The sequence below is a fragment of the Lepisosteus oculatus genome, chromosome 5, assembly GCF_040954835.1.
Source record: "Lepisosteus oculatus isolate fLepOcu1 chromosome 5, fLepOcu1.hap2, whole genome shotgun sequence".
Lineage (NCBI taxonomy): Eukaryota > Metazoa > Chordata > Actinopteri > Semionotiformes > Lepisosteidae > Lepisosteus > Lepisosteus oculatus.
Genome location: NC_090700.1, coordinates 30111369 through 30134821, shown reverse-complemented (window position 1 = coordinate 30134821; position 23453 = coordinate 30111369). Strand labels below are relative to the sequence as shown.

General features: G+C 37.4%; 1 protein-coding gene across 2 annotated transcripts in view; it reads right to left on the bottom strand.

Annotated features, from left to right (window-relative positions):
- scube3 (signal peptide, CUB domain, EGF-like 3) overlaps nt 1-23453 on the bottom strand; it is a 115373-nt gene that overhangs the window by 78094 nt on the left and 13826 nt on the right. For both annotated transcript variants that reach the window (XM_069190263.1, XM_069190264.1), the window contains exons 2-3: nt 15031-15153; nt 7483-7608 (exon numbers count right to left, since the gene is read on the bottom strand). In XM_069190263.1, coding sequence (XP_069046364.1) covers nt 7483-7608; nt 15031-15153 — 249 coding nt within the window. The remainder of the gene's footprint in view (nt 1-7482; nt 7609-15030; nt 15154-23453) is intronic.

Genomic DNA, 23453 nt, shown 5'->3' with positions numbered 1-23453 from the left:
CAATGAAGTAAGATGTCTGTACAACAAAAATAAACTACATTGAATTCAGAATACTGTACAGGGTTTAAGAAGCATGCACTGTGTATTGCATATCTGAAGCCAACATGCAACAAGTTTTTTTTACAACACAAATTTAGTAATACAATATGGGGATATTGTAATCCTAAAATGCTTTACGTATTGTAGTACAGAAGAGATACCACAGCATACCACACTCCAGTGGTTAGGGGCAGTGTTTTGTCTGTCTGTGAATTACACTACAAGTGTGTTCTTGCTTTCTTTCACTTCAACGGAGCAGAACAGCAACTTTTTCAAGGTGTCAAATGAGTCTATGGTCCTTTTTAAAATTAACTAGGATTCCTACAATAGGGTCGTTGATTTCTCAACAGATAGCAAATGTGTAAAGGGCATTTACCAATTAATATGCTCGATAAAGAGAGGATTCAGATGTTCTAACGAACACCTTACAAGAAAAAATGAAACATCCCCTTTGCTTGTAGAACTCATAACGAAATCCAAACACTGTCAGAGGTAAAAAATAGAGACAAGATACTAACAATGCTTTTCTCCCATTATTGCTGATTAGACCATCACCACCAAGATTTCAAATATTTTATTCATACTGGACTTTACTTGTATCTCTTGAATACTTGAATACATACACCCATAATTATAATATGCAAATAAGTAACTCTTCTTAAAGGGTAGCTTATAGCAAATAGACAGTGCTGTTATAAGTTGAATAGCACATAAACTGATCTCACACTGCTGGGACATTAAAATGAGAATTCCAAACTGCAGAAATATCAAGCTTTCTTTCAACATTTCTATACCTGCGGTATAGGATTTTGCAAGAACATGTATGAAACCTTTGAGCACTAAGGGATACTGTATTTGGTTTTTTGGAGTTGCAAATATATTACTTTTATACAAGGCTGCTCATTGAAAACAACAGTAGTCTACTCTTTACTTGTTTCCTTGTTATGCCACTAAAAAGATACATGGCCAGTTTATGGCTTCAGAATTTAAATTTATCCTGATGTGCCAGTCAGCCCCATATTGTACTCCTTCATTTTCTAATGACTGTAATTAGTTTTAGCAGTAGCCCACTTACAGGAGACCTGTCACACAGCCATATGATGTTTAGAATAGTGTTCTTTAACAATGCCTTCTTAATCACAGCTCATGTCAAATTACAGCATGCTGTCACCCCCAAACAATGAGTACCACTTGCCAGCCATTAGGACAAGAAAGGTTATATCTTTAGGAGGTTCAAATCTATTATTTAAAGTATCAGAAATTGCAGCTCTTAGTGTGACACTGTTGTTTAAAGAAAAGCTGCAACCTATTAGTGATAAAACAAGAACAATAACACCAAATAAAATGGAATTAAAATGACTATCAGACAGGCTTCACTGTTGGACAGGTAGATTTTTTTGTGAACTTTATGATGTCACCTTTTAAGTACAGAGTTATATTAAAATCTTATTTTGTGCACGTTCTCACATTTCTTTGAGAAACTGATTATTCTCTCAAATTATATTATAAATATCATCTAGAAATGAGATCGAAATTAACGGATTTACTGATAATATTGATCACCATAATTAACATTCAATAACCAAAAGGTTTAAACATTTTTTTTGTATTTATTATTGAACTATGGAGATTTGTAAAAACGAACACACCAAGAAACATCACTGATAGCTTTATTTTTAAAACTGGAAACAGCAACACACATTGACTATGTGACTACCAAAAACTGTCACTCTGCCAAACTCTAACCCTTTAGCTAAAGAAATACCCATTTTCTGACTTGATATATCTGGGAGGCATTAAAAATGCAACAAATGTGTACTGGAAACAACAGCATCTGTTGCATTTCGAATGCCTCTCACTATATATGTAACAGAGCTGAAGCATTGATTAAGATGAAGTTATTCCTGGGGTTGTGCAGATATGTATTTTAAATATAATAACACTCAGTTGAATATGTCATGTTGTGGGAAACACCTGTCAAAATAACAAAATAACAGATTAAACAGCCAATGTTTAGCACTTTTGGACAATTCAGACTTTTCCGTGAGCTTAATTAGTAAAGCCTGTGCTGATTACCAATCGGATGTATCTGATTAACTCTGAGCTGACTAATGTGCCTAGAAGTCTGGAGTGGCTTGGGGCTCTAGGAAGCTGGAGCTGCATGTGAAACTAAGCTGTGGGCATGGTTTGTGTGGTAAGAAAAGGTAGTCATTATCTCAATTAAGACATCACGATCAAAAGTCTAGACCCATTCAAATTCACCATTTCTTGCCAAAGCACATCTTAACACCAGCAAAAACGGAAACACACAGAAATACAGACCAAGGACACAACTAACCCCACCCAGGAGTTCTGCTCTACTTTTAGAACATGTTTATCCCTGTGCACTATATATACACACTAACTATACATAATATATTATATCCAGCCGACTCTGTTATGGGCCTCAATCTAGAGCTGGGAAAAGAGCCATCAAGACAAAACCATCAAAGTCACCAAGGCCCTCAGAAAATAATTTAATCCCATCTTCATTAGTGTATGTACTGCATCTCTGTGCTTTACACTTGTGCACATGTACAAAAAGATTGTAATTGACGATATGACAAGAATAATGCAACACAAGAGTACAGAAGAGGGAACACTTTAATTTTAACTTTATAGTAGATATAATTCTAGCAAAAGAAAGCATACTGCAGGTGCAAGATTTATAGCTCCCCAGTGTAGTGAAATTAGTTTAAGAGATCTAACAGATTAGTATATTACTATCTGCAGAGCTTGTTTGTGTCAGTAACTGGGAGGTAGCAAAATTGAATACATTAGAGCACAGAGAACTCAATAATGAGCTTATGAGATCCATACAACTCAATTTATTTTAAGTCAATAAAGTTTAAAAAAACACCAGTTTGACATATTTATTACAGTAGAGCAAAAGGTTTGGTAGTTAATTATAGTTCAGATTGGGACTGTCAGTAGTGGATATACTGTACGTTAGGCATCAAGGGGAATAGAACATAGTTTATTCTCCACATCTCTGCATAAGACCATTCTTCAGACATCTGCATCAGTCACAGAGATTATGGAAGAATAAAAGGTAATCGGGGAACCAGACATTTCAATCTGACAGTATTGTAAATAAAAATTTGATACAGATGATCTAAGTACTACAACACATCAGAAAAATGTGGATAGTACTGATATCTTAGAGAGCACAATGGAGAAGGAAACATCATTAGATTGGCTTGACTAAAAACAAGACTGATTTCTTCCAATATATCCCACAGCCCAAAAACTGCACTTCATGAAGTCAGAAGCATGAGGTTCGGGAGTTTTCCTCTGCCATGTGACCTGCAGCTCACCTACTTAGCAAAACCCTTACAAGAAGACCAAGACACAAACAAACACAGGGAGGGAGAATGACAAAAAATCTATACATACAGTAAATGTATCACAGGAGCAGATTTTCAGATATTGGCAGGACAACCAATTCAAGTGTACAAAAGCCTTTTAAACTTAAGATCTGCACTACCAGAGCATCAATTACACATGCATGCAAGACTGGAGCGCATCCACTGAACAGCAAATGATCCGTACAGACCAAAGTGCCAATGTTAAATGACTCGGAAAATGAACCTATGTGTCTATGTGTAGTTCGGGACAGTAACTGGATATGATTTGAGTTGCATATAAAGACAGGGAATTTGCTATTTAATGGAATACAGTACAGCAATTTAAAACGTACATGTTTACAAATCTTCTTAAAACCGAGAAACATCAGAAACTCAAGTTTGTAGAGTTTGTGCTTGGATTATGATTGACAGAAAAGAGGAATATTGTCCTACATTATTTTTATTGAATAGATAATTGCAATAACCTACAGCTTAACTTTCAAAACGTCCGCCAAAAAAGAACATGATTAATGAAAGCTCCCAGAGCAAGGAAAAAGTGCCAATCTACTCAAGCAAAATTTTGTGAAAATTCAAAGTTTTGAATACCAAAATTTTAAAGAGTCACTTCCTGTGCTTTTGTCCATTATCAGTATGACACCGATAAACTGCACAGTACAGGTAGCTATCACCATTGAATAGTAATAATAATAAAACAGCACTAGCATAAAGTCTCACAAGCTGATGAAAGACGTTGTCTCGGTACCCAGCATCAGTGAGGGTGTCCATCAGGTGGTTCCCCAGACCCTAACCTACATGCATATAGGTACAATTCATAAAAAATGGATTTTTTCTAAAAGCGTCTGTCATCCAAAGACTTTAGACTTGACAAGACTGTTATATGTGCATTTATCTAATAACTGCCCATCATTTTGTCTTCAAACATCATGTAGCAGTCCCTATGCTACAGCTCGAAGATAATTTTTCAAATGTATTGATTTTTTGTATTGGGTCTGGACTTTTGAAAAGTTGCCCACATGAAAAAACAACCTTTTCTTTAATAAAATAATCTCTGTAGTTTGACTACTCTGACACTGCCAGGAGTGTGGTATGCATTCCACGTCCAGGACACTTGTGGGACAATTCAATAAGGGAGATTCAGTAGTAAAAAATGAAAGTAAGTGGGAGCTCTGTGAATGGCTCAACTGTTATTTGTGCTCTCCCACACACAGGTTAAGCTCTATGATCATGGGTTTGAGCCTGGGTAGTATCACTAGCTGACTAGTTGCCAGCCTTCCCCACACAGGTGGCTGAGTGCCACCAATGGCGAAGTGGGGATTAGTGGGCTAGGGCTCTCCAGGCTCTGAGTCACCCCTGTGGCCTCATGGGTGCTTACAGGTATGTGGTGCTGTCACTGAGGATGCGCCTCTCCTCCAATCAACATCGAACCTATGGAATGGGGCTGTGGCATGTGTGATATGCTAACAGCTGAATGGCTTCAGGGGGGAGGGCTGAAGTTTGTCAACGCTTCCTCATTGTCCCCTGTGTTTGATTGTGGCATTTGTAGCTGCAAGCTAAGATATGAAAAACATTGTTGCTGTGTGGAGCCTCTGTATTTCTTCCTTGCCATCATTTGATCCTGCTCGGCCTTGCTATGACTTATATACAGTAGATGTGGTATTTCATAGTACCAGCGTGGGGGATGCTGAAAGCCTAGGGTGCTGCAAATGCTGCAGTCAAGTTCATATTGCACAGTGCCTCTATGACAGCTGTCAAAATTCTAAATGCAGACACGAAAAATAAGATAACTAAAACAAGGCTCAGTGTTATCTAAATGTCTATGATAAGACACATTTTCTTGATGATGAATTTTTAAACACTTCTAGGAAATGTTTAAAACCAGCAGGGGAGTGGGCTCGGGTATTGTTAAGTACCATTAATTAATCTCTTTTAAAAAAGTAAAAAAGATTTATGAATTACTGGAGGCGTTTAAGCTTGAAGTCTGACATCTATCAAAGCTGCACGAACACAAGGCTTTACGGCACAACAGAGCCAGGGAAATTCCCCGAGAGAGAGCTGCTCCGTGATACAAGTTAGCACAGCGCCCTATCTAGGTGTTGGCACCACGCTCACCAAACAACAGGCTGGAGTCACCCAGGGCCCTGTCAGCACACAGACTGTCTGGCTGGTGCTCAGGGCGCAGAGTAAGGGAGGGGGAGCAGTATGGACTGGAGCTCAGAGCAGGGAAGGGCACTCCTGATTCACTGATGAAGGACTGGTAGAGAATAAGGCATTTAGGTGTAGTGATTCAAGCTCACATACTGTTAGGAATCCAAAGTCTCCCAACTTAGAGAAGCAAAGTGGAGAGGAACATGCTTTGGTTCTTACAGCGTAAGCTGAGGTCCTTTGAGGACAGTTTTGAATGCTAATGCTTGGAGGTGATAGTTCAGAGGGAGGCAGTTTAAGACAAGTGTGTGAGTGGGAAAGAAACTGTATGTGCCCCTGGGGGAAAAGCTAAGGGGCAGAACATCAGACAGTGCCGAGCAGTGATTGCGCAGGAAGAATTGTGTAAAACTCTGTAACACAGAGGGATATCGGTATTTATCACATAACTGTTTGTCTCTAATTAAAGACAGCTGAAGTCAGAGTCACTAAAGCAGAAACTGCATTCATAGCTGAGTCATTTTTAATAATTTACCACTGCTTATACTTCAAAGCTCTTCACTCCACAATGTAATCTAAATCAACTGCGAAAGAAACTTGGGAAAACCCAAGATTGGCTCAAGTTCTTAGAAAAAAGTCAGCTTTCCCTAATTGTGTTACCTCTGTAGTTTAAAGTATGTTTCACGGACATGATGTGAAGTACACACTAGTGTAACATTAAACCTTGGAAAAATATTGCCCTTTGACAGCAAACTCTAAGTTGAGTCCTAAGGTCAGAGTCTTCATAAATTTACACCACTTCATAGTTCTTACTGGAGAATCTACTGCAGATATACCTGTTAATAGCAACAAGGAAATGACTAGAAATTGTAGTTCATTTATTAACCTCAAGGATATTTACAAAATCTTAAATAAATTATTTTTAGCCCGGGCACATTTTTGACAGTGGAAAACGGTCCAAGTCTCCACATAATTAGATATTATTATTGTAGAAAATGCATGTGATTAGTGAGCATGTTTTTGTGCTTTTACATATTGACCTACAGTACCACTGTGATTTGCCAGGTGTACCAGCTGTTGATACTCCCTGACTAGTACATCCTCAAGAGAGATGTTCAAAAGCAGTGCCAATCCTTCCTACATCACTAGAGTGTATTACAGTACTTACAGTAGATACAGTGTTATGAAGCCTAAAGTAAATATAAAACAGCTGTATATAACAAATACTATCAAGAAGAAAACATCATGTAAGAGCAATCACACTAAACATAACACTTGTCAAAATGCATGTAATAATACTTTTTAGGTTTAGACCTACAGTAGAACTATCGCTGGGGTTCGTTTTTGATTTACTATGAAAACTTATGTACCTATTGATTTTGAAAGAATAATCATAGAGGTTTATGAATGTCATTATATTGTTCTGTTAATTGTTCTCTAAGAGGCTTAACTAGGTATAATTCAAATGAGGAATTGCTGAAAGAGTTATACATACAGTATTTTGACTTGGATTTGCTATTTCTGGTTCTTTGTCTTTGAAATAGACTGTTGTGTGTGTATGGGTTATGTACAACAGTGCATTTCAACCTTTTATATAATAGGGACCACCTCTCTAAGCTTCTCCACCTTTGAGGACTACTTTAAGCTAAAAATACCCCATAGAACAAACAAATTTTAATCAATAATGTAAGTTCAAGTCTCAACAAGGACTGGTTGGCATTGCTTGAGTGACTGGTACCAGTCTGAGGAAGGGGGATGGAGAAACAGGGGCTTAGGAGACGAAGGTGAGGAACAAAGATGAAAAGGAGCTGACAGATATTAGAACGTTTATCAACAGATCTGCTGTGCTGTACAGATCGGTGGGAGATGTGTGGGTTTTGAATTTGAGATCGCTCACCCAGACAGTTGTGTCCATCGTGTGCCAGTCTGAAGCCATCGTAACAAGTGCAGCGGTAGTTCCCTGGGATGTTGATGCACTCGTGCACACAGCCCCCATTGTAATCACTCTCACATTCGTCGATGTCTGCAAATAAGTAGATGGAACACCGTCAGGGGACACATTAGAAGCAGCCAACCCTGGACCCCATTTTTCACACATATAGATTAAGTTATATGACACACTTGGTTAAGATGGGTTTTCAGTTTTTCCAAATGAGAAAGTCTGAGGCAGTTCAATCAATTCATCTAATTTAAAGCATGCAGTGTGATGAACTGGTCATTGCACCTGGTTTCAGGCACTACAGTTTATTAAAGATGTTTATATCACTTACTGCACATCAACAAAACATCTAACTTTACAATGTCATATGTGAAACAACAGTACATTTATATGTAAACTATTGTAAGTTATTTAAAATACACATAAAAGCACTTCAGGGAAAATATAATTGGCATTTATTTACCTTTAGGCATTATATCTATACACAACAGTACATAAAAAAAACATGTTTTAGATTATGCAATAGGGATTTACAAGCACTGATGAGTAGCAAAATCTATTGGCCAGAGCTAAGAAAATGCGTGACGCTGAAGTAGAATAGATTAAACAGCAGCATGTCAGGACTACAAGAACCGTGAGTGAATGGGTAGATTTATTATTAATAAAAGAAAAAAAAATGAATTTGTGTATTCATATATTTCCAAAAGCCTTTCCTACAGGGAAAAAGGAGGAAATGAATGGCAGAGAAAACAAGTGGATAATGAAAGGAGGAAAAGGGGAACTGACAAGCAAAACAGAAGAAGAAATACAGGATAAAGAGAGGGGGGAAGAGGAAACAGGAGAAAGGCAAAAAGCTTGGAGACAGAGTAAGAGAGAGGGAAAAAAGAGATACAGAGGGAGAAGGAGAAAGCCACTAGAAGAAACAAGGCCGCAGCTGAAACAACACGCAGGCAAGCGGCTGGTTGGCTACAGCAGGATTGATGAAGTGCAGGCAGGAGGTACAGGCAGTCCCTACTCATTTACTGGCCAATTTACAGCAAATTAGCCGGATGGCCTGCCTTTGTTGTTGTGGGGGCTTTGATGCAGAGGTGAGGGCTGCTTAATTTAACCTGACAGGACGGGGAAGCGGCCTGCCTGCCTTCTCCTTAAGAGAAATCAATCGGAGGGAAGGAGGGGGGTGGGGGGGTGGGGTCTTTTGTTCAAGATGAATGCGCAGATCCCCCCTTATGGCAACTCCCAGCAGGGGAAAAACACATTTCAAACAGCAAACCTTTCAGTTATTCCCTATGAAATGGATTATTGCTATCAAAACGAACTTCAAGATAGCAATCCCCATCTCCGGGGAAGATGGACAGTCGATTATAAATGCGCGCTTCACCCTCTCTATGTTTGCCAAATACTTTTATTAAGAATTAATGTAGAATTATTTTTGTAATCTGAAATGGTATTTTTTTCTTCCTAACCCTGACAAGCTGGAATCACCCTATAATGTGCACGCCTTCCTCCGGAATGTGCATTGTTGAGACAACCACCTTTACACGGACTGAGTTCCAAGTGCCTAGAGCACAGTTAGAGTGAAGAAGTGAAACTGCTGCAGCTTCACAGGCCCCGTCCCAGGGATGAATGTTGTGTAGGAAGCCAAGGACACCTTGGCCAAGTCAAGCCCACTCAATCCTGGCAGAGTCTGAACAGAATGTGTGCCAGGAATGTGAATGTTCTTGGGGAATCCCAGTCATTGTTGGCTAACGACAAAACCAACATAGGTGAACAAAGAGGTAATGTCCAGAATACAGGTCTCAACCTGAAATAGTACAGTACCTTTATGGGGAGGCTTGGTTTTGTGTCTTGTGTATCCCACCATCATGTTGCATTTCTACTACAAGACAGTGAAGTGGCAAACCACACAAACAGCACAGCACTGTGCATTGATGGATGAACCCATCGATATTTTTATCCTTGATGAAAAAGTACACTTCCTCAGCTCCCTTCCTTAGGTTTACTGTGAGTCTTTTAATGAACTCATGCTGCAGATATAAAAAAAAACATCTAAATATAAATAACACAATTCAGAATGTGAAAAAAATCTATGATCTCTCTCTCTGTCCCTTAAAGAGCTGCTCATAGAAGTATCTAATTTATTTATTAGTTGTCTAATTTTAGATGAACAAATAAGACATTAACCTCATAACTGACAGCATGAGCTGAACATGAATGTGGTGAAGGAGGTAAGTGGGGGTGGGGAGGGTACAGGAAGGATTCCCTCCTGCTGGTAGCTGGTTCTGTGTACCGGTGGCAAAGCACGCTTTGCATGCTTACGTATGCACACTACAGGATGAAAGAAACTGCCCCTATGTGTTATTTTGAAACCCTGTTTCTGCGTAAATGTGTTTGCATTGCTTGGTTCAACGAGAAGATACAGAATTAAAAACATTCCTGGACACGAAAAAATTATATTGCATCCATCTCTGTGTTATAGCAAAAAGAGCTGGGTGATCTGCATAACATCTGTAAACACGCTCGGAAGAGCGCAAGATACAGCACAGACTCCCTCTTGGACCACTCTCGTAATGAATGACAGTGACGCTGCATACACTTACACACAGGGACATATTTATGAGGCTCACAGTTTGGACACAGACAACATTACCCTTGTCATGCTAAGCATTTGTATCCTGTTAATCAAAATATTCTCATCAACCACATGAAAGACTGCATATACGTCATCTTAAAAGTAGCACAAGCCGATTACTCACAATCTGCTGAAGAATATGTGCATGCGATGCCTCACCAGGGATCTCTGTAGAGATTTAGGCATGTGATATACTTCATCGCACATCCAAAGTATTCCACAGATAGACTATTTAACACTGAAACTGCCCAATGCTAAAAGGCAATTACCATAGGGATACAGGAGAGGTGAATGTAACACTTTATTTACATGGAACTGAGGGTGTGGAGAGTATTGAGTGCAGAAGCGCTCAGTACACAGTGGATGAAAAAGGAGCTCTTCTCTTTTGAGGTATTATCTGGGAAGAGCAAAGCTTCACACCATACATCCACTACCTCAGCAGGGTGCTAATGACCTACATTAGCATTACAAAATGCTGCTCAGTTGCTGTTTTTTAAATTGTATTTGTTTTCCCGCTTGTGACAAAAAGCACCCTGGATGTACCTCTCGGCATGGAGAGATGCTGTCAGGCCAAAGAAAAGCAGAAGAAGGAGCAAATCTAGAATGGGGGAGAAAACATATAAAAGAAGAAGAGTTTCCTATGAAAGCTTAAATCTCCAGAGGTAAAGTCTGCATGTCTGATTGCTATTTGCTTTTAAGGTATTTTTGAGCCAATTTCTTATTTGCACTCAGAAAGAGAAATGGCTATTACTGTCTCCACACCACAAAGTGTCTTGCAGAAGCTGTAGAGTATAAATCTAACTACAGATCATGCTCCTTCTAATCCTATAAAAATACAGAATAGCATTTTCCACACAGATTAGGAGGATGTCCCTACTAATGCACATCAGTGCAACTGGACACAATAGTACTTTCACAACAGAAGAAGTGATGTTGATAGTGGAGTACAGAACAATCAGGTATTGAAAGGTCCTAAGAACTATGTCAGCATTGGTGTCAAACACCAGAAACTGTAATTAGAAATACAAAAACTAGACAGTAATTGAATTTAATGTTTTCCTAATTTGTGCTGTTAATAACTGAGTTTTAATATCAGTCTGCAAATCCTTTTATCCTTTTAAGAACATTATTGTATTTATTTCCAGAATAAATGATCTGAAATATTTTGAGGACAAACAAAAAAGAAACGTTTTTTTTCTTTCAGAAAACATTAAATGTGCAGAGGTATTTATTTCAATTGTATGAATCTCAAACTAAAGTGCAACACACTGCTTAATCTGTGGCACAAAATATATATACTGCTAAAATTTTAAATTGATATTTATGCTGAATATTTAAACCTGCACTACTATTTTTCCCAAACGTAATGTATTTGCAGGAGCTTTGAATGATCTTGGGAAAACAGGATCACAGGGCTTTTATAGTGAGTATGTTTCTTTCATAAACATGTAATCATTTTAAACAAAGTAAAAAATAAAAATACAAACATAATTTGACATTATGTAAAATGTCATATTCTTTCTTTTCTAAAAAAGATAGAAGGTAAAGCAGCCATTGAATTCAAAATATATGCATTACAGTCAACATCTGAAGCTGGAGATACAAGGCTGCTCGGCACAAAAGTGCCCTAGCAGGGTTAAAAAACCTGTCCTGTCTATTCATTTTACAGATTATAAACAGAATGTTTTCCCAGGGTTACTTCATAACAAACCCTCAGAGCTGCTTTTGATTACACATTTAGAGGAGCTCAGAGACTGCTGAGCACCATGATAGTGCTGAAAGGCAAGGCTCCATACAAGATGCAGTTCAAGGTTTTATTAATTTTTCATTTGATATGAAACATGTGAGATCACCACCTGAACCTGTAAAACCTGCCATATGGCATTGACCCACACTGAATCACGGAGCTTCTGGGTTTTAGTGTTTCACCTCCCACATATGCATGAAATCTTGCAAGTGCATGTGTTTTTGCCTCTTTTTCTATAATGTGAAATGTGTTAGTCTCATCACTCCTGGGAAAATCTACCAGCATTTAGAAACACATTGTACGTAGAATTATTTGCATCAGAAACTCTCAGAAAAGGAAAAGCTGTCTTATTTAATATTCCTGATTTATGAAATCCATTGTGGAGCCCATATTTTTTGCTCTGTAAGCCCCAGGGATAAATACTTTCCAAGCAGCTAGGTTTCTTTATACATCCATACTTACAGTATTTCATCATTTAAATATTTCAAGCTGTGTTTCTTCTGTACTACATCCTTTAAATGAAGCACTGTCTCTTGTGAGGATGCCATGTGATTGTCTTTCCCTGTCAGAGCATTTAATTGCACTTTCCTAAGTATATCACATGACTGTGTGTGTGCAGTACACATGCGTTTGAGATGTACATTCAAACATACTGTACAGGCAATGCACCTGTTTTCTTCTGTAAAGATAGCCATGGTACTGCACAATGTGATTCTAAGACAGCACGTCAGGAAGAGACACGTGTTACACTTAGTGAGTAAAATGAATCGCCATGACACATTTTAAATGATGACTTATTAGGACCTTTCTAATAATTGGGCCACTGATGTCCATGAACATATTAACTACTAACTAACATATGGCTTATTCTTGTCTTTTGTGTATAGGCTTTCTGGATAGGGAGCATCTCTGCTGCAACCCATAATCTAAATGTATATAACATTGTATGGGTGATTGTGTTATATACAGTATGTGTTACCCATGTATGACCAAGCTAGGCTCTGTGTTCCTGTGGCTGTACTACTGTGTATTTATATATGTATGGCACTTTTATAGAACAGTTTTCATCATAAATAAAGGCTGGATTCAACTTCCTAGAGATGCCCAGGAATAACACTTCAATCGCATGCTGAATGTAGCCATCTCCACGACATTAAGTGCCCTTCAGATGTATCCATACGCCCAATAAAATAGGAACAAGAACCATCATTTAGCAGAATAAGTTATGGATTGAATTATGTGTCCCGCTTAAAAAAGTCTATAAATGTTACAGTATACTATCATCACAATAGCATTGCACAGCACAATGTCCTAGTTTTGAGAAATGAATAAATTGCAGAAAACAAGAGGGTGACATTTATTCTCACCTCTAAGTATTCCTTGAAATAAAATGTAACAAAAACAATTATACAGGAACATTTTCCTATTAGCATGTGCAATGAAAACCTCCTGAGCAAAATATAGAGGTCTCTGCCGATTTTCTGTTTCCATGGGTTATAAAGGGAGGTGATACACAGCTTGTGTCACCAACATGAATCATAGTTAAAGTCAAACAGCTCACTATAGACTGCAGGCAAATCGTCACTGACCTCCATAAGTTGGGAGATGGCTAAAGGAGCCCACAAACAGATGAATATACCACTTTCCACTGTAATGCCTATTATTAAGTCATTTTTTTTAGACTACTGGTATAGGACATCCCTAGAAGGAATATGATACAAGTCTATCTTGCTACCACAGGCTGTGAAACAAGTGGTCTGGGAGACAACCGTAAATCCAAAGGTAACAGCTGGAGATGTCCAATGCCTACATGCATCTTGCACAAAGCGGAGAAGTGTTTGAAGTCACCTGCGTGAGAATGGCATTCATAGCTGGGCTGCAAGGAAGGAACCTCTTTTTGAGGGCAAATCACAAAAAGAGCCAACTCAAAGTTGCTAAACATCATTAGAATTACAGCAGATACTGTAATGCTTCTGGGTTCACGTGGGCGCCCTCGTTGCTGCTGCATCAGGTCGGCCCCCCACCGTCAGGGACTCGAACGCGGGCCTCCAGCGTCACTCAACAGGGACCCAGCCTCTTGAGCCAAAGGGAAATCTCCCATTAGCCCAGCGGCTGCAGTCCCTGCTATTCACAGGCAAGGGCGGTGACATCATTGCGCTGGTAGGCCGGCTTTCACAAACAATGGTGGCCGTAAGCGTTACAATATAATGTCTTGCTCAGGTGAAAATGTCAGGTGACCATTCAATGAAAATGAATGATCAGGTATAATGAAATTTGAGTTTTCTGGAATGCTCATCAGCATTTGGTTTGGCGCAAAAAAAAAAGACAAAGCTCTTTTTGAGAAAACACCATTACCCACTCTGAAATATTGTGAAGGTCTATTATGTTTTGGGACTGTTTTGCATCTATGAGTCTTGAAGCCCTTGTCCAGGTAGGGAATGTCATGATCCCAAAAACATACCAGCACATTTTCTGGTTCTTTATGTCAGGAACCTCAAGCTTGCCAAAAAATGGATATTCCTGCATGACAATGATCGAAAGCGACCACCCAGATCAATAAAAGAATAGTTAATTGCACACAAAATAAATGCTCATGAAAGGTTTACTCAATCTCAAGAGCTCAATCCCATTGAATATTTTTGATTCTAAATCAAGATGGCTGGCCACTAATGGAAATATAAGGGTCAGAAGGACTTAAAGAGTTAAAGTTCTGCATGTAGGAATGTTCCCATCTGAAGTAACAGAACCAACACGCTAGCACGCTACAAGAGGCATCTAGTCAGTGTAATCTTTGCCAGAGGAGGACTTACAAAATACTAACTACAGGGGTGTGAGCAAATGTGTCCCTCATGTTTTTTGGATTTAAATTGTTTATATAAGAAATATGACTTTGTTTTGTGCAGTGCTATTCAGATTACTGTATTACAGTTTTAATATTTTGAAGGAAGAAATATTATTGAATCTATACAGTATATAAAAAGATGTATATCTTTCTGTTATTTAATGTTTTGTTACTGTTTCATCAGGGGTTTGAATAATTTTGTAGGGCACTGTATACACAAGCTTTAGGATGTCTAAAGCAGGCAGACCAGGGCACATCTGAGAGGAGAATTTTGGGGCTCTCTCTTACCTTCGCAATGCTTGCCATCCCCAGTATAGCCAGACTTGCATATGCACTTATAAGACTTCAGGGTGTTCTGACAGATAGCATCGATGTTACAGTTATCCAATGCTTCTGCACACTCATCAACATCTGGGCACAGAGAGAAACAGAGAAAACAGTGTAAAGCAGAATAACAAAGCTGTTGAATAATATGGATGCAGGTTAATAGTATACATTTATAAAGGTACTGTACTGTAGGATTGCATATGACCTATAAACAAACAACAGCAAGATTGTAATTTAAAAAATCTTTTTAATTCTACATATACATTAAAAACATCTGTTTTACTTCAAGGATACCACATGAAAATAAAACATTGTTTTAACTGATTTGTTGAGTTGTGCATGTTTCAACAAAACCAACATAATTCAATAAAATGAACTGCTTGATATAAATAGTACAAAACCTGAATTCAAACAATTTATTTCTTAAATAAAGTCATTCTTAATTTAAAGGTTCTCTGAGCATAGAATTGAAAAAATAAGTATAACAGTCAGCAATGTTAATTCGAGATTAAACATACATACTGGACTCAATGTCCAGAATATGACAAAGCCCCTACCAGATGAATGGCAGTGTAAGTGGTAACCAATGAATACACAGTTGCTAAGAAAGGCCTTCACCACCTTCCCTGGACAGAACTCACGTCTACTGAACTCTGGTGGAAGTGGAGTAATGTGTATTTCAGTCCCACCACGACTTCATCTGAAGATCTGAAGGTAACTCTACTAGTGGAAGGGGATGGGATTGGGCTGTCAATATTTCCCAGCCTTGTGCAACACATGTCCCTGCCTCAAGATGATGTACGCACTATTTTTACTTTGTCAAGCTAAACAAACTCTATGTGTTTCCATGGATAGTGCATGGATTTCTCATGAGACTTCACCTACAGTTTACCTAACACTCCTTTTGTAAATGCTGTAGGAATTCAATCTGTTCTACACTTCACAGAGATTTTCATTAATCACAGCTGATCTCAGTTAACAGCCACAGGTGTTTGGGATTACTCAGTGTAAAGACTGACATGGTTGAACTGCTTCACAATGTGATCCTTATCTGATACTGCATTTCAGTGCTATTAGCCTCTTGTGAATGAAAGGGCATCTTTTATGTGACTTCTGTAGTCTAATACACAATTGAAAAAAATGTGTCACATACAGTATACAGTAAAGGGGAGGAATAATTTAAGCAACTTCTGAAATGGCAGTGGATTGTATTAGCTGTTTTTCAGTTAGGTGTATTTGTATAACGCCATAGCTTGCCAGAGCAAGCATCCTTTCAAAAGGATGAACTCAAGAGTATCTAGAGTTGTTTAATTTTTTACTCAAGCTGTAATTTGCACAATACCAAGGACAGAACAAAACTATGATAAACACTAGTATGGTCAGAGTCTAAGAAATTTAGCAAGCAATTAAAAGGCACATGACACAATCCCCTTCTGCAGCCTGCACTGGAATTTTCTTTGCAAATAACATTATTTTAAAAAAATCTACATTTTCCATGGTTGATAAATAAAGACATCTAAAGAGAAAGATGCCACTCCTCACAATTGTGAATGGTGCAGGATAACTACACATACAAGTTGCAGGCATCTTGGGTGAAGGCTGGGATACAAGTATGTAAATCACTCATGTGAAATGGCTATTTACAGTATCTTGAATTCTGACACAGAAAACAGAAAAGGCAACAATGAAAGGAGATGCACATATCATGATCTACCTGTTCAACTATCTTGTTCAAACATGCTGAGACTCAGAACACTTCCATTTTAAATTGTTACATACCAAAGTTTCAGTTTATACAAAGTGTAAAATTTGTGTAAAAATATTGAAAACTACAAAATAACTTTTAAATCACAGAAAGCTTGAACTGAACATCATAGCCATAGACCAAACAAGTTAGGTAACAATAAAATAATTATAGAAAATGTTAACTTCATATGAAAATCGTTAGTTTACACAGCAGCTAAAGAAAAATCACTTAAAGTAGTTTAAGGGACTGATAAATAATTAGGGTGCAATAGTACAAATAAAATTTAATTTTAAAATTCAAAATTGAAAATTGAAACCCAATCCTATGTGTCATACACTGTAAAAAAAGATAAAGAAAGACAAAACTGAAAGACAAGTGATCCCATACAATGACTCAGATCTTAATATTAATTTACCCACTTGCAATCTGAAACTTTCAAATGGTTTTACCACAAATGATGCATGTAACACCTGTAAGGTAATGCAGTCCACAACACTAAAAGTGTATCTGCCCAAAACATTTACTGTGGAAGGAAACTAAACGTGTGGTTAAATGCGCCCTACTGCACAAAACAAAAAACAAGGTGTTTTCCATAAAATCATAAGACTTAAAAAATCCCTTTAAATGTAAATCCCTTTTTATATACTCTATAATAATACACAATAATACAATCTTTGGTACACATATACGTTTTTATAACTAATTAGTAAATACATTAAAACATAGATAAAGAATATCACTATCCATAATCAGTTCAGCTGTTCTAAAAATGCACACAGAGTATCCACACAGAATATAGGAATGTCATATGTTACAAATAGTAGAGAATAATGTATATCACAAAATATAAAATGACAAATGATGGCTAGAAATCAATATGGTGTATGTAATGGGAAATTCCAAATACAAAATCCTGATAGGTATTGACAAAGGCAAAAAATAAAACTGAGGACAAGAATATATTTAACATTCAGAACAGGAAGCTCTTCTTTCTCTAAAGGGTTGAGGGAATATGGAAGCAGCTAGTCAGCCTCATTACTGAAGTCAAAACCATGACTTTTTTTCCAATAAACTGTAAGATGAGATTCTTGAATCCACCCTTTATCTCCCCCACTAATGTTCAGTGGTGGTGCTCAAGTCTGGGACTTTTAGCATCCCTAGTATAACTTTATCACATAAGCATAACTTACATAAACAATCTTATTCACTTCTCTCGAGACACAAGCAGCAACTGATGACTCAAATCAATGTAGCGCCATACACTTAGGTTGCCAGCAATTAATACAAGTGGAGTTGGATCATCACAAATGGACCTCCTCATCAATTTCTTGTTGAACAGAACAACTGGTGTATTGTTATGCATGCCAGTGCCTTACTCACCAAAAACCACAAAGGAGATCTACACAAAACTTTGATTCATCCTTAAAGGAACTGGCCCCACTGATAAGTCCATTTAAAGTGTTGCTGAAACATTCTAATGGAATAAAGGCATTGTGCTCTTAATAAGTCGTGCCTTTCTATTTTCACCAGGCTTTACATAAGGTCATGCTTAAATGACCTTGTCACCCAATCAATTTTCTCAGTATTAAGGTAAATTAATGTTTATGCAACAATCGTATGAGTTTATCATAGTCACAAATAATTAATGAATAAAAATGACACCAAAACCATTTATACAATATCTTAAATTTGTTTACAATATTTTTCTAAAACAAAGTGCCCTTCAGATTAATTCATATCCCTGATGAAATAAGAAATATCTTTAAACATCTTTTTAAAAATATCTTAAAATGTATTTTTTAACATAAAGATTTACAGAGTGGATGAAAAATAAAAATCATACTGTAATCTTTAATAACAATGATCATAGCAAAGTCATATTTCTCATAAAGGTCTGAAAACATAAGAGTCACATGTATTCACACCCATGTATCAGTATTTTGCTCATTCCCAGCTGCCATTCATTACTCTGACAAACCAATTCCTGCAGAGTGCTGTGAAGTTCTGGCACTTTTGAGGCAGGATTTTTGACCGTTCCTTCAGGCACAATTGTTCTAGGTTTGGTTTGCGTTTGTGAATTGCGTTATTGAAGTCGGGCTGCAAATGTTTGATTAGATTAAGGTCTGGAAATTAAGAAGGCTAGACAAGAGTATTTATTTTATTTTATGTGCAGTTAACCATTTCTTAGTTGATTTGGATGTACAGTATGCTTTGGATCATTGTCATGCTGGAATGTCAATTTTCAGCCAAGTTTGAGCTTCTTGGCAGAGGGAGCTAGATGTTTGGCTAACAGGAGTTCATGATTCTCCCTATCCCCTCAAGGGCTGCAGGACCAATAGGTGCACATCCACCCCAAAACATAATAGACCCACTGCTGTGCCCACCCTTCACAGTGGGGATGAGCATTTTCTTAATGTGAGTTCACCTTTTTTATGCCAAACATAAATCTGATGAACATGTCTGAAACGCTCAATTTGCATTTCATCTGAGAATAAAACATGGTTTCACTTGACATTTAGATGTAGTCTGGGGAATCCTCAGAAGACAACATTCATTCAGGTAGCATCAAATGGTAGTTTTTGACACTTTGTATTCTTAAGATGTCAGTTTGTGTTGATTTATAATTCTTACTTTTGGATTCCAGTGGTGGAATGATGCACTTGTTCTCTCTTCATGGCAGAGTTGCCAAAGGTCTTAAATTTCTATATAATGGACAATACAATGGACAACAAGATTCAAATTTTGTAGGTTCTTTATAGCCATCGCCAAACATGTGGAGGTCAAGGAACATTTGCCTGTACTGTTTGGACAGTTCTCTAACCTTAAACATGGTGATCCAAACTATTGCTGAATATTGGTACTACTGAATTTCTTAAGTGTGTTACCTCTTTTCACAGCCCAGGTAAACAGAAAACCTTCAGTAGGCTTCCAGTGCACTTCCAAAGAGCAGAACGTTACTGTAGATTGGTTTTTGTTGAATTTCATTTAGAGAAATACTAAATAATAAGAATAAATATGACCATTATGATTTCTCAAATTCAACTATATATAGTGCAGAATTATGTTATCGTTCTGCTTCTCACCAATAGGAAACTCGTCAAGATAGATGGGAGGATACGTGGAGCTAAGTATTGGAAAATGTTACAGGACAACCTCTTTCAGGCTGAATTCTGGGACAAAAAAATCACCTTTCAGCAGGACAATGACAATGCTACACTGGACTGACTGAAGAATAAGAAAATGACTGACTGTCATAGAGTGGCCCAGTCAAAGTCGCTACTTGAATACTTTTGAGAAAAGACTTGAAAACTGGTGTTCATGAGCAATTTCCAGGCAACATGAGAGTTTAAGCAAATTTGCCATGACGAATGTGCAGACATTTCACCAAGCTAGTGTAAAACATTGATAGAGACTTAACCAAAAAGACTTGCAGCTGTAATAGCTGCTAAGGGTGCTGAATACTCATGCACTCAACATATTTGAGTCTTGTTGTACTTTTAACTGACATTAACTATAACTTGTCTTATCTTTAGAAGTCTTCAGCTTTGGAATACAATATTAAGTTTAAAAATATATGCATGCATCATTCACAAAATTGGAATCATAGGAAGGTCCTGAATACTTTTAAAAGACGCTGTATGGCACAATGACATTTCTCTGTACTGCTATTATGATCACAGTATAATTCGTCTTAGCAAGACTTTATCCCATCTGTAACTCATTCTGTTACTGTATATGTGTTTTTTGTTTCTTTTTCACTTGGGGTTTGAATACATTTGGAGGCCACTGTGCATAAATGGAATAATAAGTTTCCTTTGATGCTGAGTATACATTTAAAAAGATTACGGGATGTTTACAATTACACACAATCAGTGGCATTCAAGTACTTTTTGTTCTGCAACTATTATAAAGGTTTTTGTTCTGCTCCCCTAAACAAGCAAAATTAAATGTCATTTGTGTTATACAGGTTATACTAGTTTCAAATAAAAGTTCTAACAGTAAACCTTGTCATGTGGTTGAGGGGAAAACCAAAGTTACCTATTCTTTATTGCCAGTCTAAGGTTCTTTTAATATTGAGAGTGGTTACTTCACCATTTCTCTGCCCCACTGAGCAGTCGTTACCAAGCTTCATGAAAAGACAATATAAGCAAGTGCTTTCCTGTGGGGTAAAGGTTAATAAGTCTGATTACTCCTGCGTGGCTATAAGCCACACACACCACCTCTAGGAAAACAGCAGGCTTCAATTATCTTGAATGGAGAGCGACAAGCTGTCGCATCAATGCCAGTGAAAACCAGGAACGTGAATTCTAGGAACACTGGGCTATTTCAGTAGTTTACTTTTAGCTCCGTGGTGCCCTGATTGAAATGTTATCTGCCTTTACAGTGTGACAGGAGCATGTAGAGTGCTACTGGTTGCATCAAGGTTAAAGGACATTTCACCTAATGTGAGCAGAGAGATCCTTAAGAAGAAGAGCAGCCCTGAAGAAGATAAAGCCCCAAGACTACCCTTGTGATTTATTCATTTTATTTTAAACAATTTTCACCATATAATGATTATTACTATTAGTATTTTATTTTTTGCTGATGCTTTTATACAAAGTGACTCTCATTTACTCCAATTTATGCAACTGGATATCTCCCAGAACAATTCGGATGAAGTACCTTGCTCAAGGACACAACAGCATCGTCTTATTTGAGATTTGAACCCACAGATCTCAGTTATGAGTTCAGAACTCCAACAACTGCTCTACAAAGCTGCCCAGTGATCCTTTCAGGCATCTCTCAGACCAGTAAAGTAGGCTTTCGTGTAACAGGTTTTAGTTTGAGAAAAGGCTTTGATTTGTATGGAGTAAAGTTTCATTGTCCAGGGAGCTGCAATGGCAGCTCCACCCTTGTCAGCACATATAACTCAGCTCTTACAGAGGGGATGCAGCACAGTAAGCTCTTGATTTCCCCACAGCCTAGACTGGGACTGCTAAAGTGGAAGGTCTATGACTCGAGGAGTTAAAGAGTTAGATATTAGGCTCCGAGCTGATGCATGTTTGCAGAAAATGTTGCAAACGTTTGAGGAATTAAAAACAAGTCACAGCAGTCTTCCAAAACATTTTCAGGAGGAAGATTATGAAAAGACCTCAAAGTAGACAAAAGCATTTACTGCAGATTCAGACATTACAGAACACAGTGCATTGGAGATAATGTTTCAACCATCTTATTTTCATTCGAAGAACACAAGGCAACGGAATGGAAATTGTACAGTTTACATGAAAACTTTACTTAAGCTAAAGGAAAGGTAAATATGTGTAAGTTAAGTACTGATTTAAGATGTTTAGGGCAGATGAACAGGCTCAAGACAGTAGTATACCTAGTCTTAGAATGCAAAGTGATTCAGTTTGAGCTTTTTTCAATTTTCTAAACTCTTTTTTTTTTCCAATAAAGAAGATACACTTAGCAAATGATTTACGTCAGAGAAATGGTGCAAAAAGTCAGTTATTGAGATAAAAGGCTGTATTAGTTGGGATTAGAATATTGTCTCAAGCACAACAGAAACTGAACTGCACTGGAGTGATTCAAAATTTAAATGCCTCTGCTGCTAAACTAAACATGTCAGAATCAATACTGTTATGGTTCAGTTAAGAGGACATTCTTCTGAACACTTGAAAAAAGAATGCATTCAGTAACACTGCCCTTGTAATTGACTCACGCACATAGATGAAAAGCTCTTTTTTTGTTTTAGTTGACGTATATAAGCTGTTGGGAATAGTTTTGGCAGAATAGAGTAAAATTAGGAATTTCAAACTGGAGTGAATAAACATTGAGAAAAAAAAAACAAATTTATGTAAAATAAAACAGATCCTTTGACCGTTGTCTTTTAAGGTGAAGTTTATATATGGCTTTTTATGTAATTTCTTTCGTGTTGCATAATTTCTTATATGCATTCTGTAAAAGATTATTGTTGTTTCTGCTAAGACTGCCTTTTGCCATGCTAACTCAATGTTCCAGTAAAAACAAACAGCTCCTGAATTCACTTCTAACTGTTGAGTGAAAGGAAATGAGATAGGGAACTATATCAGTGCTGCACAAAGCAGTGCTTTTTCAGCTGGTGTGACCCTAATTTCTTTCCCTTTCACACCTCAAGGTTTAAAAGTTTTAATAAATACATTTACTCCCATTACATAGTCTGTTAATAGCCTCAACTGAATCAGAAACAGGGCAAAAGAAACAATATACAGTATATAATAAAAAGTTCACTGAATACATGAACTGCTATAATCAACCATAAAATTGTCTTCAATCTGTACAGCCATCATAACTCTGACATCTTTGAATGTCTAATGTTACAGGCCTTTTTGTGGAGCTTTCCATATTCTGTTAAGCACAAGTGTGAGAAAGCTGGTTTGCTCTTTATCTTGTAGATCAAGTAACAGAAAAAATGCAGTTAATGGTCCAGTGTTCTCATTAACCCAAAGGTTTTTCTATTCATTCTATATAAATAATACTGTTATGTCATTTAAGTGCTGGGTGCAAGTTACCTCTGTTGAAACAGAAGCAGTTTCTATATCCTCTTTCAATTTAAATATTTAATTTAATTTAATTACAGATCTTTAATCTGATATTTAATCTGAAATGTGTTACTGCT